Here is a 13,433-nt window from a genome sequence, read left to right as displayed (position 1 = left end):
CAAATAATATATATATATATTTTTTCTTAATTTACATTTTTATCTGTCTTCATAGTACTCATTCGACCAATTAGCTTATCTTAATCATGCCAATTAAACACTAATCATATTTAATTTAATTATTTTATTCAAAAAGGTGTATGAATGTTACTGCTTCAACATTGGTGGCTAGAAGGTGTTGTATAACTGACTTACGTGTGTGTCCGTTTGTGTGTGTGTGTGTGTGTGTGCACCCCAGTGCATTGTGGGAGCATCAGGCAGACGGCCACCATCCTGACCATGAACAGGGACTGTCTGCGTACCGGTGACAAGGCCACAGTCCACTTCCGCTTCATCAAGACCCCCGAGTACATGCACTGTGACCAGCGGCTGGTGTTCAGGGAGGGCCGCACCAAGGCTGTGGGCACCGTCACCAAGGTAACCCCCTTTTACCGTCACTATTGTCGTACCCGTTGGAATGTATGGCAACAATATTCTTTGGTTTAGAGTTCACAAATAAGTACGGGGCTGTAAATCCGACTCCTGGTGACTTTAAATCTAACTGATCAACGAGAACCTCCCTTGCCCAACCTAAACTCTGATTGGCCGTTCCGTTGCACACCCTCAACTCGGATTGGCCGTTCCGTTGCCCACCCTCAACTCGGATTGGTCGTTCCGTTGCCCACCCTCAACTCAGATTGGCCGTTCCGTTGCCCAACCTCAACTCGGATTGGCCGTTCTCGTTCCCTACCTCAACTCTGATTGGCCGTTCCGTTGCCCACCCTCAACTCAGATTCGCTGTTCCATTGCTCTCTCTAAATTCTGATTGGCCGTTGTGTTTCAGCTGCTCCAAGCGGTGAACACGCAAGCGGCCCGGGCCCAACAGGCCAAGATGCTTGCCCTGAAGAAGAAGGAGGGCACGGCAACACCGGACGAGACTGGGACCGTGGCAAGACCAGGAAGCCCCTCCTCCTCACAGGTAGGCCTCGGATTGGTTGATTTGTTGTTGATGGAAAGCTGTGTTTTCAGTTCCACAATGCATGACTACGAACAGAAACTCACCTAAGTGAGTTCAGTTTATTTAGGTCTTTTCACAGACGTCAGGGACTGCTTTCCAACGGTAATACAGGAAGAAAACATGCTCTTGGCCATTACGGCCGATTGCCATTCTGGCCAAGAGATGGCTTACTCTGGCTAACCGCAATCTATCGCTTATAGCTAACAATTGCTTACTCTTGCTACCAAAAACATTTTTTTCTAGCTAACTCCTATCTCTCTCCTGTGCTACCCCACACCCTCCCTCTGCCCTAACCAAATAATATTCATTCTCTCCCTGGTATGATCCCTGGTCCAAACACCCTTCATTCATTCATACACTATTCATTATTTAATTATTATTTTGAATACCATTCACTTAATTCCCATCACATACCTTTCTGTTCCAACGGTCCCTTCTCGCTCCTCGCCTCCTCTCTTCTCCCTCTTCTCCCTCCTTACCTCCTCTCTTCTCCCTCCTCTCCTCCTCTCTTCTCCCTCCTCTCATCTCCCCACTCGCCTCCTCTTCTCCCTCCTCTCCTCCTCTCTTCTTCTCCCTCCTCTCCTCCTCTCTTCTCCCTCTCCTCCTCTCTTCTCCCTCCTCTCCTCTCTTCTCCCTCTTCTCCTCCTCTCTTCTCCCTCCTCTCCTCCTCTCTTCTCCCTCTCCTCCTCTCTTCTCCCTCCTCTCCTCCTCTCTTCTCCCTCCTCTCCTCACTTCTCCCTCCTCGCCTCATCTTCTCCCTCCTCCTCCTCTCTTCTCCCTCCTCCTCTCTTCTCCCTCCTCTCCTCCTCTCTTCTCCATCCTCTCTTCTCCCCCCTCGCCTCCTCTCTTCTCATCCTCTATCCCCACACGCTGCGTTAGACTGGGGCAGAGGGGGAGAAGGAGGTGCATTGTAAAGATGGCAACAATGAGACCAAGGTAATGGAAAGTGCAAATATATATTTTTATATGCATGCATAATGTATGTATATCATTTATTTTACTTGCTTTTGTGAATCTGTGCAACAAATCTCTTAATTTTCTGCTGCTTCCCACATTGCTTTTTCAGTGAGAGAAAACATTGAGTCCTTTATTCTACTATTCTTATTGTTAACAACCCACTTTTAATTGTGTGGTTTTATGGATTTTTTTGTAGCTACTCCAGTATTAATCGTACGCTTTGATTGTCCTCAGCGTCGCATGAAAGTCACTTTAGATAAAAACTTCAGATAAAGTGTTAACGTTTCTGTCCCATCGTAAATTACAAAAAGTTAATGTTTCTATTACATCGTTAATTATTCTGTTGCATGAGAACTGCATGTTACATCAAGTTACTAAAGTTTCATGTTTGTAACATTGTTAATGTCCCATAAATGTTTGTTACTTCCTCAATGACTAAATGTAAATGTCCTAAAGGTAAATGTTTGTTACATCGTCAATGACTGAACGTAAATGTCAGTTATATCGTTACTGACTGATGGTAAATGTCAGTTACATCGTTACTGACTGAAGGTAAATGTCAGTTACATCGTCAATGACTGACAGTAAATGTCTGTTACATCGTTAATGACTGAAGGTAAATGTCAGTTACATTGTTAATGACTGAAGGTAAATGTCTGTTACATCGTTAATGACTGAAGGTAAATGTCAGTCACATCGTTAATGACTGAAGGTAAATGTCAGTTACATCGTTAATGACTGAAGGTAAATGTCAGTTACATCGTTAATGACTGAAGGTAAATGTCAGTTACACCGTTAATGACTGAAGGTAAATGTCAGTTACATCGTTAATGACTGAAGGTAAATGTCAGTTACATCGTTAATGACTGAAGGTAAATGTCAGTTACATCGTTAATGACTGAAGGTAAATGTCAGTTACATCGTTAATGACTAATGACATCGTTAAATGCTTCTCCCCGTCCTCAGCCCAAGACTGGCAGCGGCCGGAGAAGAGGCGGCCAGCGACACCGCGGCAAGGGTCTCAACGCCGCCATCCCCACGGCAACCCCTCCCCCAGCAGCGGCAGGAACCGCCTAGCAACGCCAAAATCCCCCCTACCACCACGCCCACCCTACTCCCGGCAGCGGAGACGCACGCGCTGATGAACTCTGAACTCCACCATATGAGGAGCAAACGTTAAACCCTCTGGCTCCCTCTGGTGGGTTTGGTGTTGAAAAACAAAACAAAACGGCAACGGCGGCTGTGAAGGACCTTTTTATTTTTACATTTTAAAGCTTTCATTTGTTTAAATTTTTTTATTTGACTTTTTCTCCTTTGCCGACTTAACAGCGTTCCAAGCAGCTAGGAGGTGCAGTGTTTGGGGGGGGGGGGGGGGGGGGCGGGGGGGGGACCTCCCAGTTGTTTGTAAGGAAGTCCAAACGTATGTGTTGAAAGATAAAAAGGGATTGTCCTCGGGGCTGTTAGATGATACATAGTGACTCCATGGCGGCCTCTTGGAACCAGACCCGTGCGTTTTTTGGGCCGTTCAAATTCCGCCGCACTACTGATTTGGTCCTGTTTTGGCAAAAAGAAAAGAAACACAGCAGGCCACCCCAAGTTTATGTGTTAAATTATTCCCTCAGACTTTAGGATTTGCTAATGAGACTTTTTGTTTTTCCCCTGTGGAGAACACAACCTTTCTCCTTCTCTTATTTTTCAATCTTACTCCAACTCGTTCTCTGCCCTTTTCCCGGCGTCTGATTACCACCATGATTTGCGTCGTTGTTCCCCATCCCTGCTGACGCTGCCGGCCCGCGGGCTCTGCTCAGCATCTTATCCATCCAAACCAAGGCAATCTCAAGGGCTTAATGTGGCCTGCGCTAGGGGGAGCCGCGGAGGCAAAGCACCATGATTACGGGGGCCGCAGCCAGAACTTGGCTCTAAGCGTTGGTTGCGGCTCCTCACTGCATTGGCGGGCGGTCGGTTCAACTGGACCTGAACGAAAGGGGCTTGGTTGTCTGATCTCCAAACGCTATCAGTTGAACCGTCACCCCGCCCCCCCCCCCCCCCCCCCCTGAACACCAGTGTGAGCAAACCCAGTGGGGTGGAACACAGATCGGTGTGTGATTATGGCGATGGTGCAGTACTCGTTGATTGGCTGGGATCTCAAGAGGTCTGCGTTTTGATTGGTTTAAATCTCTTGAGGCACCGGCTACCATCATTTGTGGAGGTTGGTTTTATTTATTTTTCTGACCGGGTTCTTTCCTGCTTGGTGTGTTTTTGTGTATACTTCTCCGTAGTCTTTCTCGTCTCTTTATACCAAACACTCGTTAACCAAGGAAAACGTCATGCATTAGCAGTGTAGGTCTTCCACAGCACAGTCTTTTACTGGGTTAAGGGGAGCAGTCAGTTTAGTAAATCAACCCGAAGTACCTTTTGTAACCCAATTACTCTTGCATCTACTGCTTACTGCACATGCATGACTCCTAACGTTGGTGTGCTCCAACACTCTGTGAAAAGAGAACTGAAACAGATGGAAAATGTCGAGTCGTTGAAGATAAGATATGCCACGTGTTTGTGTGGCATCAGAGTAAATCTGTTAAAAATGCTTGTTTTGAGGGTGCCGTCTGCTACAGCAGAAGTTGAACTTTGGTATTGCAATAATGAGGTAATGTAATGTCATTACAAAGTAATCTCGGACAAACACTTCAGTCCATGCAATCGTAAGGGGTTTCTGAAATGGGGTATTTTCACTGTTTTTCTTCAAAGGTCTGTGATTTTTGGCACGAGTTCCAGCTAATCAATACTCTATGCTGTGGCTTTGCCTCACACTCTGGTTCTGATACGTAATAAGCTACGGTACTAAAGCCCCCATTGGTCCTTAATTCGGTGGGTCGCCTGCGCGGTTTGGAGGCGCTGTCCCATCTCTTAAAGACCTCTTTGCCGATCCAATAGCCCTCCCTCGGTCTCGGTCTCCCGAAACGTGACTCAATCGGTCGTTGGTTTCCATGTTCATGGTGAGGTTTGGACTTAAGGCCATCTGATGCTTTACCTGTGAGGAATTCAATGTCCTTGGAAACAGAGTCAGTGAGTCTGTAGTGTTCTGGACTTCACCCCCCCCCCCTTCCTTATTTTGTTATTTTGAAGATATACTAATAGTCCATTATTTCATTATTGAAGAGACTTTTTTTTTTTTGCTTTGTTATTGTATGTACAGAAAGTTCAACTGTACAAAAGAAGTAAGAAGACAAAGAAAAGAGGCCATTTAACCTGAAGTGGTGCCAGTTTGTGCTGTTAAAAAAACGTTCAAATAAAATCTTTGAGAATATGCATTGTGTGTGTGTATTGAGTCATTCCCCGCTCATAGCATAAGGTTCAGTGGATTAGTCCTACCTTTGTAAGTACAGCTACAACACAAGATCACCTCCAACATGGGGTTGAGGGGATGGATCCGGTTCTATTTCAAATAATCATCAATACCGTGGTGGTTTCACGGCAATCACATGTTCAGGAGACAACTTAAAAGTTAAAAGCTTGTTGAACATTTGGAGCAATTTGAATCTCAATCTCCAATGACAAGAGTTTGTATGCTTTCAGTTTTGAAAATGAATTTCAAAATGAATTGTCCAATAGCATCTGGTGAACAATAGCAGAGCAGCACAAGTATCTGATGAGGACAATGAGTGATGACAGAGCCAATTAACTGAAAAAGATGATGGTGAATATAAGCATACAAAATAAAAGATAAATCTCATAGCCTGATTTTCTTTTTTATAGATTTTGATGCATTGATTTACAGCAGCTAGTTCAGTGCAGTTATCGAAAGTTAACCAACACCACTTCAGCAAATTATTATCAAACTTTCACCAAGGCCATGGTATAAGGTCTGCATGTTTGACTGCAGGGCAATCCACCTGAAATTTCATACAGAAGATGCCTCGAACAAGCAGTTTTTTCTGTGACCGCAGATATTGACACATGCTTCAAATATATTTGAAATCTGAGTGAGGAACAGATGACCCTCCCAACCTCCCAAACAGCCAGGACTTTTTGTTATATTATATTCTGCTCTAACTCCTCTGGCTTTGCTCCAATCAAAGTCTCCTTCGATTCTACCTCAGTTTTCAAAGGCATGGTGTTCACACATGGTGAAAGGAACCCCTGTAAGCGGTCTTTGATGCAGCACCTGAGGTTCTTTGATGCAAGTCATGAGGAAGCCACATCTTTTTTTTCAGAATCCTTAGGCATGCTCTCGTTCTTTCGTTATTTTATCTATCACTGTACCTTATCCCATCTTTTATCCTGCCAACAATATATTTTGTTCCCTTATCCCAGCACACCCCTTTTTGTTTTACCTTCACTGTTTGTGGTCCTCAAGTGAACTGAATCATATTTTTCTTTTTTTTCCACAGTAGGAAACACCCTGCCTCTCAATCATCCCGTAGATGAGCATGAGTCGAGGTCAGAGATGGGATCCGTCAAGGTCCTCGTGATATTTCACACAACTGACAGAATGGTCAGTCCTATTTAACTATCTGATGGGAACAGATGGGAGATATGAGACGGAAGATGGAGTACTCAAAGGAGCAGAGCTGTTATTGTTTGGTCAATGTCATGTCCGACTCTGACAGATGAAGGTAAATTGCGGAGCTGCACTGCATATTTATTTTGCCTGCCTCTCTCCGCAGACAACAGATGTAAGGCCTCTGTCACCACATCTGTTTCAAGACATACGTTAAGCAACGCTTAGTCACGGCGTCAAATAGGTTCTTCCAAATGTTTCAAAACATCTGCTTCTTTTTTATTCTTTTTTAAAACCAGTCAATTCTTATAATCCTTAGGTGTTTCAATTTGTGTCAAAGCTATTACACAGTTCTTGCCTCAATCCATCGCCATGCTCAACATAGGATGTGTTCTTGGCAGCAGGTGAAATTTGGCCTTTATAAATAGGCTTTTTAAAGTAGCATGTTACATGTGCTTGTTACAGCCTACTTCTCCTGAATGAAAATGCTATGTTTTTTGAAACCTTTAGGCTTTTTACTCAGGCGAACATCATCGGGAGAAAAGATGTATTTCATTTTCAATACTCCCTTAACTTTTACATCCCCAGCAAGGATGCATGGATGTGACAACCATTACAGTATAAGCATATATATACAAAAACGGTATAATGAGAGGTATAGGTAACAAGACTGTATCCGTTCACCCAGTGTATACCGGCTTACACTCTGGAGAATGAAACCAACTATCCTCTCCAATATGAGTCGTTCGCCGTGACCAGCTTTGTCTGTGGACAGACGTCATACCTAGCAGTGCTTGTAAATAATGATTGTTTTTAATATTTTAAAAGGTTTTACGTATTCTGTTTATTGGATTGCACCATTGAGGAGGCCTGTGGTTGCCGTTAGAGACTATTCCATTAATGTGCATATGACGATAAACCGGTCCCCAGACAGCCAGTAAACATTAACAGGAAGTGTGCGTGGGACTCTGTCTTGACCTTCTCTTTGTTCATGTTCTCCTCATGCGCTCTTATGCCTGTGCATATTTCACTCAATGATTGCTCATTAAAAAAACTGATCAGAATTCAAGACTCACAGGGTCTTGAATAGCTACCGAGACCTAGTGTATCCTGGGTGAAACACAGCGCATAGATAGAACACAATGAAGGAATATTCCACTTTAATTGTGTTAAGGAGAAAAAAACGAGAGTTGCTGGCAGGCAGCAGTAAATGCATGAGATTTATACAGATTTTTCTTTTAACCTGAAATGTTAATTTAAGGGTTTGTGGAGCCGACACGATCATATCCTCATATGAAAAACTATTCATTCCACCGTTATTGCTAACCAAGCCTCTGAGCCCAAGTACACTCCCCTGGTTCTACCTCATGATAACTCAGGTTTCAATAACTGTGTTTTATCTTATAGTAAGGCCTATCAACGAATGAGTCAATACTATTTTATTGATATGGCACTTGATATGGCACCACATGCCAATAAGCAATTAAATGTGCTGAACAACAGAAACAGCTAAACTCAATTAAACAACAAGAAATGGAGTTAAAAATCACAGAGTCACAAGGCAGGAGATTCAAACAAGAGATGACATGCTACTTCCTTTGAAGAAAGCTCAACTACAAAGCTTTGTCGTAAGATCATGTTGGAAGATATCATACAATATAGGGCAATATATCACTGCAATAGCAGCATCATGAGATACTGTTATATTCATTAATATATCTACAGTATATTCGACCAGGCCTATATGCTGTAACATGTATCATCCATAAATCACCATAGCCCAGGCCTACATCCTGTATGGTTGATGGTTGTGGCGATGTAGGGCAGCAGGGCTGGACGGACCATGGATGTTGATGCGTCCGGCAGAGCAGATGTGCAGAACAGCTGTCCAGCGGGCGGGGCCGATATGGGCAGGGTGGCGTGTGGAAAGGCTTCTTAAAAGATACTAACATCACAGAATTGTAATCGTATCATGCAGCCCGCTCACTGCTTATCTTGTCGATAACTTTGCTTGTCTGTTTTTAGCCACATTTGACGTATAACACACGTTGACAGCAGTTTACCTTTCAAGAAACAAAACTGTAACAAAACTGTGCTTCAATCCAATATGTCTCTTGTTTTCATGTTGCCCCTGTGGAAATGAGGTCCTGTTTTTTTCCCTGTCTATTTTGATTGTTTCTAAGGTGATTTGTTTGCACCATTGTGCCAGTTTTCTACTGGCACTTTGCATCCATTCAATGCAGCAAAGTGACAAGCTTGCTCTTTTGAGATGAAAAAGAAAAACTTTTATTAAAAGATTACTACTTTATTATATTTGTATCCCAAACAGCGAGAATATCTCGACTTTTGTTCCACAATATCAGTTCCACAAGATCTGCTGCTCTCTCTCTCGCTCTCTCCCTCCACCCCCCCCCCCTTCTCTCTCCTTCTCCCTCTGTCTCTGTCTAACTGTCAGAGTTATGTGTTTGTGATTTGCCTAGACGAGCCTACCGCAGTATGATAGCCTGTGATTGACATGCGATAGTGCTGAGTAGAAGTATGTTATTTTAGGACTCAACACCCAAGTCATTACCGGCTGCCTTCTCTGCCTGTTATGACTTAATGAAACACAGATCGGGCTGGTGACTGCTGTGAAAAGTGGTTGATGGTTAAAGAAGCAATTTGATTGGACGCACCAGCTTTAGAGCTAAACTATGATATGAACGGCTGGCAATTGTTGAATGAACGTTTTTTGTCTCCTGAAACTTAATACATTTTAAAAAGTATGTGTACTTTGACGTTGTTTTTAATATAAGACACTCTCAAGCCACATAAACACATGGGGCCCATGCATTTTTTCATAGTACTAGAAAAAAAGCATTTTTCTCATAAAGTGATCTATAAATAATAGCTGAAGTAGCATACTAAAAAAAGGCTGGAACAGACTTGATAGCCAAGTCGCTATAAGGCATTTGACTGCCGGCAGAAAGGTACAAAGGAGTCTTCAGAAGTCAAACTCGATCCTACTTATTAAGGTATCCTATCGCGTTACTTTTACTTGAGTGCACTTCAAATTTGAGTGGACTCATTTGAAGTGCACTTCATAGGTAGAATATAGTTAGACTTGTGAAGACATTAAGAATCAAACATAATACCTTTGTGTTAATTCAAACCCTTACCTAGAACCTCACTCTAAAACCAAACACAAGATCCAGAAACCTATGACACACACACACACACACACACACACACACACGCACACATACAATGCCTGAAGATGCAATCACATCACTCTCTTTAAATCACTCTCTTGTACCATCACATCACTCTCATTACTGCACTCTGTTGTACCATCACATCAATCTCATTACACCGCAGACTTTTACCATCACATCTCGTTCATCACATCGCTCTCATTACATCACTCTGTTGTACCATCACATCACTCTCATTACATCACTCTCTTGGGACCATCACATCACTCAGATTACATCACTCTCTTGTACTATCACATCACTCTCATTTCATCACTCTGTACCATCATTCATCACTGTTGTACCATCACATCACCAACATCATTACACCAGTCTTATACTGTTTGGCTTTTATCCAACGCGACTTACAATAAGTGCATTCAACCATGAAGATACAATCCAAAAAGTGCAAGAATCATGCAAATCCATACAATTCATAATGAGCAAATGTCTTGAAGTGATACATTATAGAAACACGCGTAAGTATCTTATTTTCTTTTATTTCTTTTATTTTTCTTTTCTTTTATTTCTTTTATTTTAAGATGTTTTCATAGGCCAAGATGTAGTGTGAGCAGATAAGTTTTCTGTCTGAGAGGGAGGATGAGTCTCAGCTGTCCTGATGTCGCTGGGGAGCTCGTTCCACCATCTTGGAGCCAGGACAGCAAACAGTCAAGATATGTTGAACGCCAGCTGGGGCCCCCTCGTAATGAGGGAGTAGCAAACCGTCTCACTCTCTCATCCCATCACATCACTCTCTCATCCCATTACATCACGCTCTCATCCTATTACATCACTCTCTCATCCCATTACATCACTCTCTCATCACATCACTCTCTCATCCCATAACATCACTCTCTCATCACATCACCCTCTCATCAAGTCTCTCTTTCATCAGATCAATCACTCATCAAATCACTCTCTCATCACATCACCCTCTCATCAAGTCTCTCTTTCATCAGATCAATCACTCATCAAATCACTCTCTCATCACATCACCCTCTCATCAAGTCACTCTAAGATCACATCACTTTCTTATCCCATCATGTCACTATCACATCACTCTCTCACCCCACAACATCACTCTCATCACATCAGCCTCTCATCACATCACCCTCTCATCAAGTCACCCTCTTATCAGATCACTCACTCATCACCCTTTCATCCCACAACATCACTCTCATCACATCACTCTCATCACAACACCCTCTCATTACATCACAATATGATCCCATCACTCTCTCATTACATTACTCTTTTATTACATCACCCCACCACTCTCTCATCACATCACTCTCATCACATCACTCTCTAATCACATCACTCTCTCATCATATAACTCTCATCACATCGCTCACAGCACATCACTCTTTTATCATTATCTATCACATATCTGCAAATCATTCTATCACACATCTGCAAATCCAAACACATATCTCATATGTCTGGTTGTCTTTCTAGTATTTTGTCTGCTTGTCTAATAGCCCTATATCTGTGAGATATGGACCCGACTTGCTCTAGCTGACTGACCAGATCTAAATGTTCAGATACTTACTTAAGCCAAGTACCGCTACACACACACCTGGAGAGAAAGCGATAGCGAGAGAAAGGGAGGGAGGGAGCAAGTTTTAATTGTTAACTTGACATCAATGAACATTTGTACTTTGAGCGAACACTTTGTGCCTTATGCAATAGGGTGTAAAAACAAAGACAGGATAATTAAAATAAGCGAGACATGAATGGTGGTTATAAAATAGTCGACCAGAGTAGACAAGGATGACGCAACAAAGTGTAACAAAAACAGTGTCAATCAGATCTAAATCACAGTGCTCATTAAAAGTAGACGAAAGTACACGAAAGAAAGGCCGATCACAAAACATAGGAATCATTTGGGCTAAACGTTCAAAACAAAAGAATGAAAAATGGTTATACCATATGCTGAACTACTCCTTATTAAGTACAAATATAGACCATTTTAAGGGTTTCAAATGTGTGAAGGGAAATAAAACTGGGACGACGATAATTAGCCTGGGATGTGTGGGGGGACTCGCAGGGAGCCAGAGCTGAAGCCGACCCCTGGGACACATGGTGGGAGAGATGAAGGCGAGGCTGGGAGCTATCGCCACTCGCTGAAAAACTCCCGGGGAGAAACTTTAGTCGAGAAAAACTTTCTTGAGAGTTGCTGAGATATGGATGAGCGACCAAGAGCACCGATTCCTACGTCTCTCTGGTTAACTGACTTCCTTTCGAAATGAGTGTAATTCTCTCTCTGCTCTCCGGTGAGTCTGAACGGATGCGAACACTTTCATCCTAATTAAAAGAGACGGAGCTTGAGTCCCGGAGCTGTCAACGGCAAACGATTCATTTAAATTGAGATACACCGTGGATACGAACGGTGTCCATGCAGACTAAATCACTGGCATTTCGTAATTTTTACCATATGATCTGAAAGCACTGCATTGAGTCACTGCAGTGAGTCAGAGGCCAAGGTGGACCAATAGTTGCGGAGCTTTACTAACACAAGATGATATTTATAGCCTAAACAGTAGCCTATATCTATTTTTAGGTGCCAAGCAGCCAAGTGTGCGAAGGCAACTGTGCGAAGGCAACTTATTGTGATTCTAGTTATTATTTATATTCCGCCGCGTTTGCATTACACAGCCTAAACCGCTCGCACGCTTGTTATGAAACTTACTAGACCTGTAGAGATAGACCCAAGATTAACAGACAGCAAATATTACACTGATTGGCCCAAAGGTGGCGCTATACCAACTGTCCAAAAATGCAAACTTTGCACAAGCATATCTCGTAACTGGTTTGACCTACACTCATGAAACTTGTTCACACATGCATATCCTTATGATGAACAAATATGCCTCAAGAACCTATGACTTCCGGTTCCGGTTTCCAGATTTGCCGCCATTTTGAATTTAGTTAAAAACATTAAATTCCCTAAGGATCCCAGGTTTTTTGACTTTGACAAAAATCCTTTAGCCCATATCATCTATGGACCATTATCTTCAAACGGTCTTTAGGATTAGTCTGTACATACAATTTTAAAGCACCCACATCAAGTTGGACTCCTATGATGTTGACTCCAATACAAAAGTTGTTCAGAAACAAATTATGAACAAGTTAAAGTCAACATATTTTCAAATAAGGCGTGGCATAGAAATGGGCGTGGCCTGTCACTAAAATCCCCACAGTTCATAGACGCAATGTTTGATTTAAGCGGGACCAACTTAGTGGCTGTTAAGGCCCAAATTTCCAATTTCTAAAGTAAAATGAAGTCGATTGGCAAAACAACATGGCCGCCAAACCGTGAAAAGAGTTAATTGCTCATATCAACATCAAGTTGAACTCCTATGATGTTGACTCCAATAAAAAAGTTGTTCAGAATCAAATTCTGAACTAGTTAAACCCAACATCGTGTTTTTCATGTTTGTAGCGCCCCCTACAGGATCTTTAAAAAGCAGCCCCTGCGCCACGTTTCACCAATATGTATGAAACTCGGTAGGCCCGTATAACGTGCCAAGACCTACAGAAAAGCCTCTTGGACCTATGCCCCAAAACCAACAGGAAGTCGGCTATTTTCATTTTCATTTTCACTCTCAGCAGCCATTTTCACTTTTTCGCCTTGTATTTGAGTGAAATCCTCCTAGGAAATTTATCAGATCTGCTTAAAAATTGGTCAGTACAGTCAAGAAATGGTGTGGAATGAATGCAATAAAATTTGTGACTGTACATT

At 42.6% G+C, this 13,433-nt stretch overlaps 1 protein-coding gene across 1 annotated transcript in view; it reads left to right on the top strand.

Annotated features, from left to right (window-relative positions):
• LOC311340578 (GTP-binding protein 1-like) overlaps positions 1 to 5,263 on the top strand; it is a 12,899-nt gene extending 7,636 nt beyond the window's left edge. The window contains 3 exon segments of the mRNA XM_084465436.1: positions 239 to 417; positions 824 to 958; positions 2,921 to 5,263. Coding sequence (XP_084321562.1) covers positions 239 to 417; positions 824 to 958; positions 2,921 to 3,031 — 425 coding nt within the window. The 3' untranslated portion in view covers positions 3,032 to 5,263.
• Positions 5,264 to 13,433: the final 8,170 nt, after the last annotated feature.

Source organism: Micromesistius poutassou (assembly GCF_964030765.1).
Source record: "Micromesistius poutassou genome assembly, chromosome: 3".
In the NCBI taxonomy this organism is placed as follows: domain Eukaryota; kingdom Metazoa; phylum Chordata; class Actinopteri; order Gadiformes; family Gadidae; genus Micromesistius; species Micromesistius poutassou.
The sequence above is the reverse complement of the archived record's forward strand: the minus strand, read 5'-3'. Positions and strand labels throughout refer to the sequence as shown.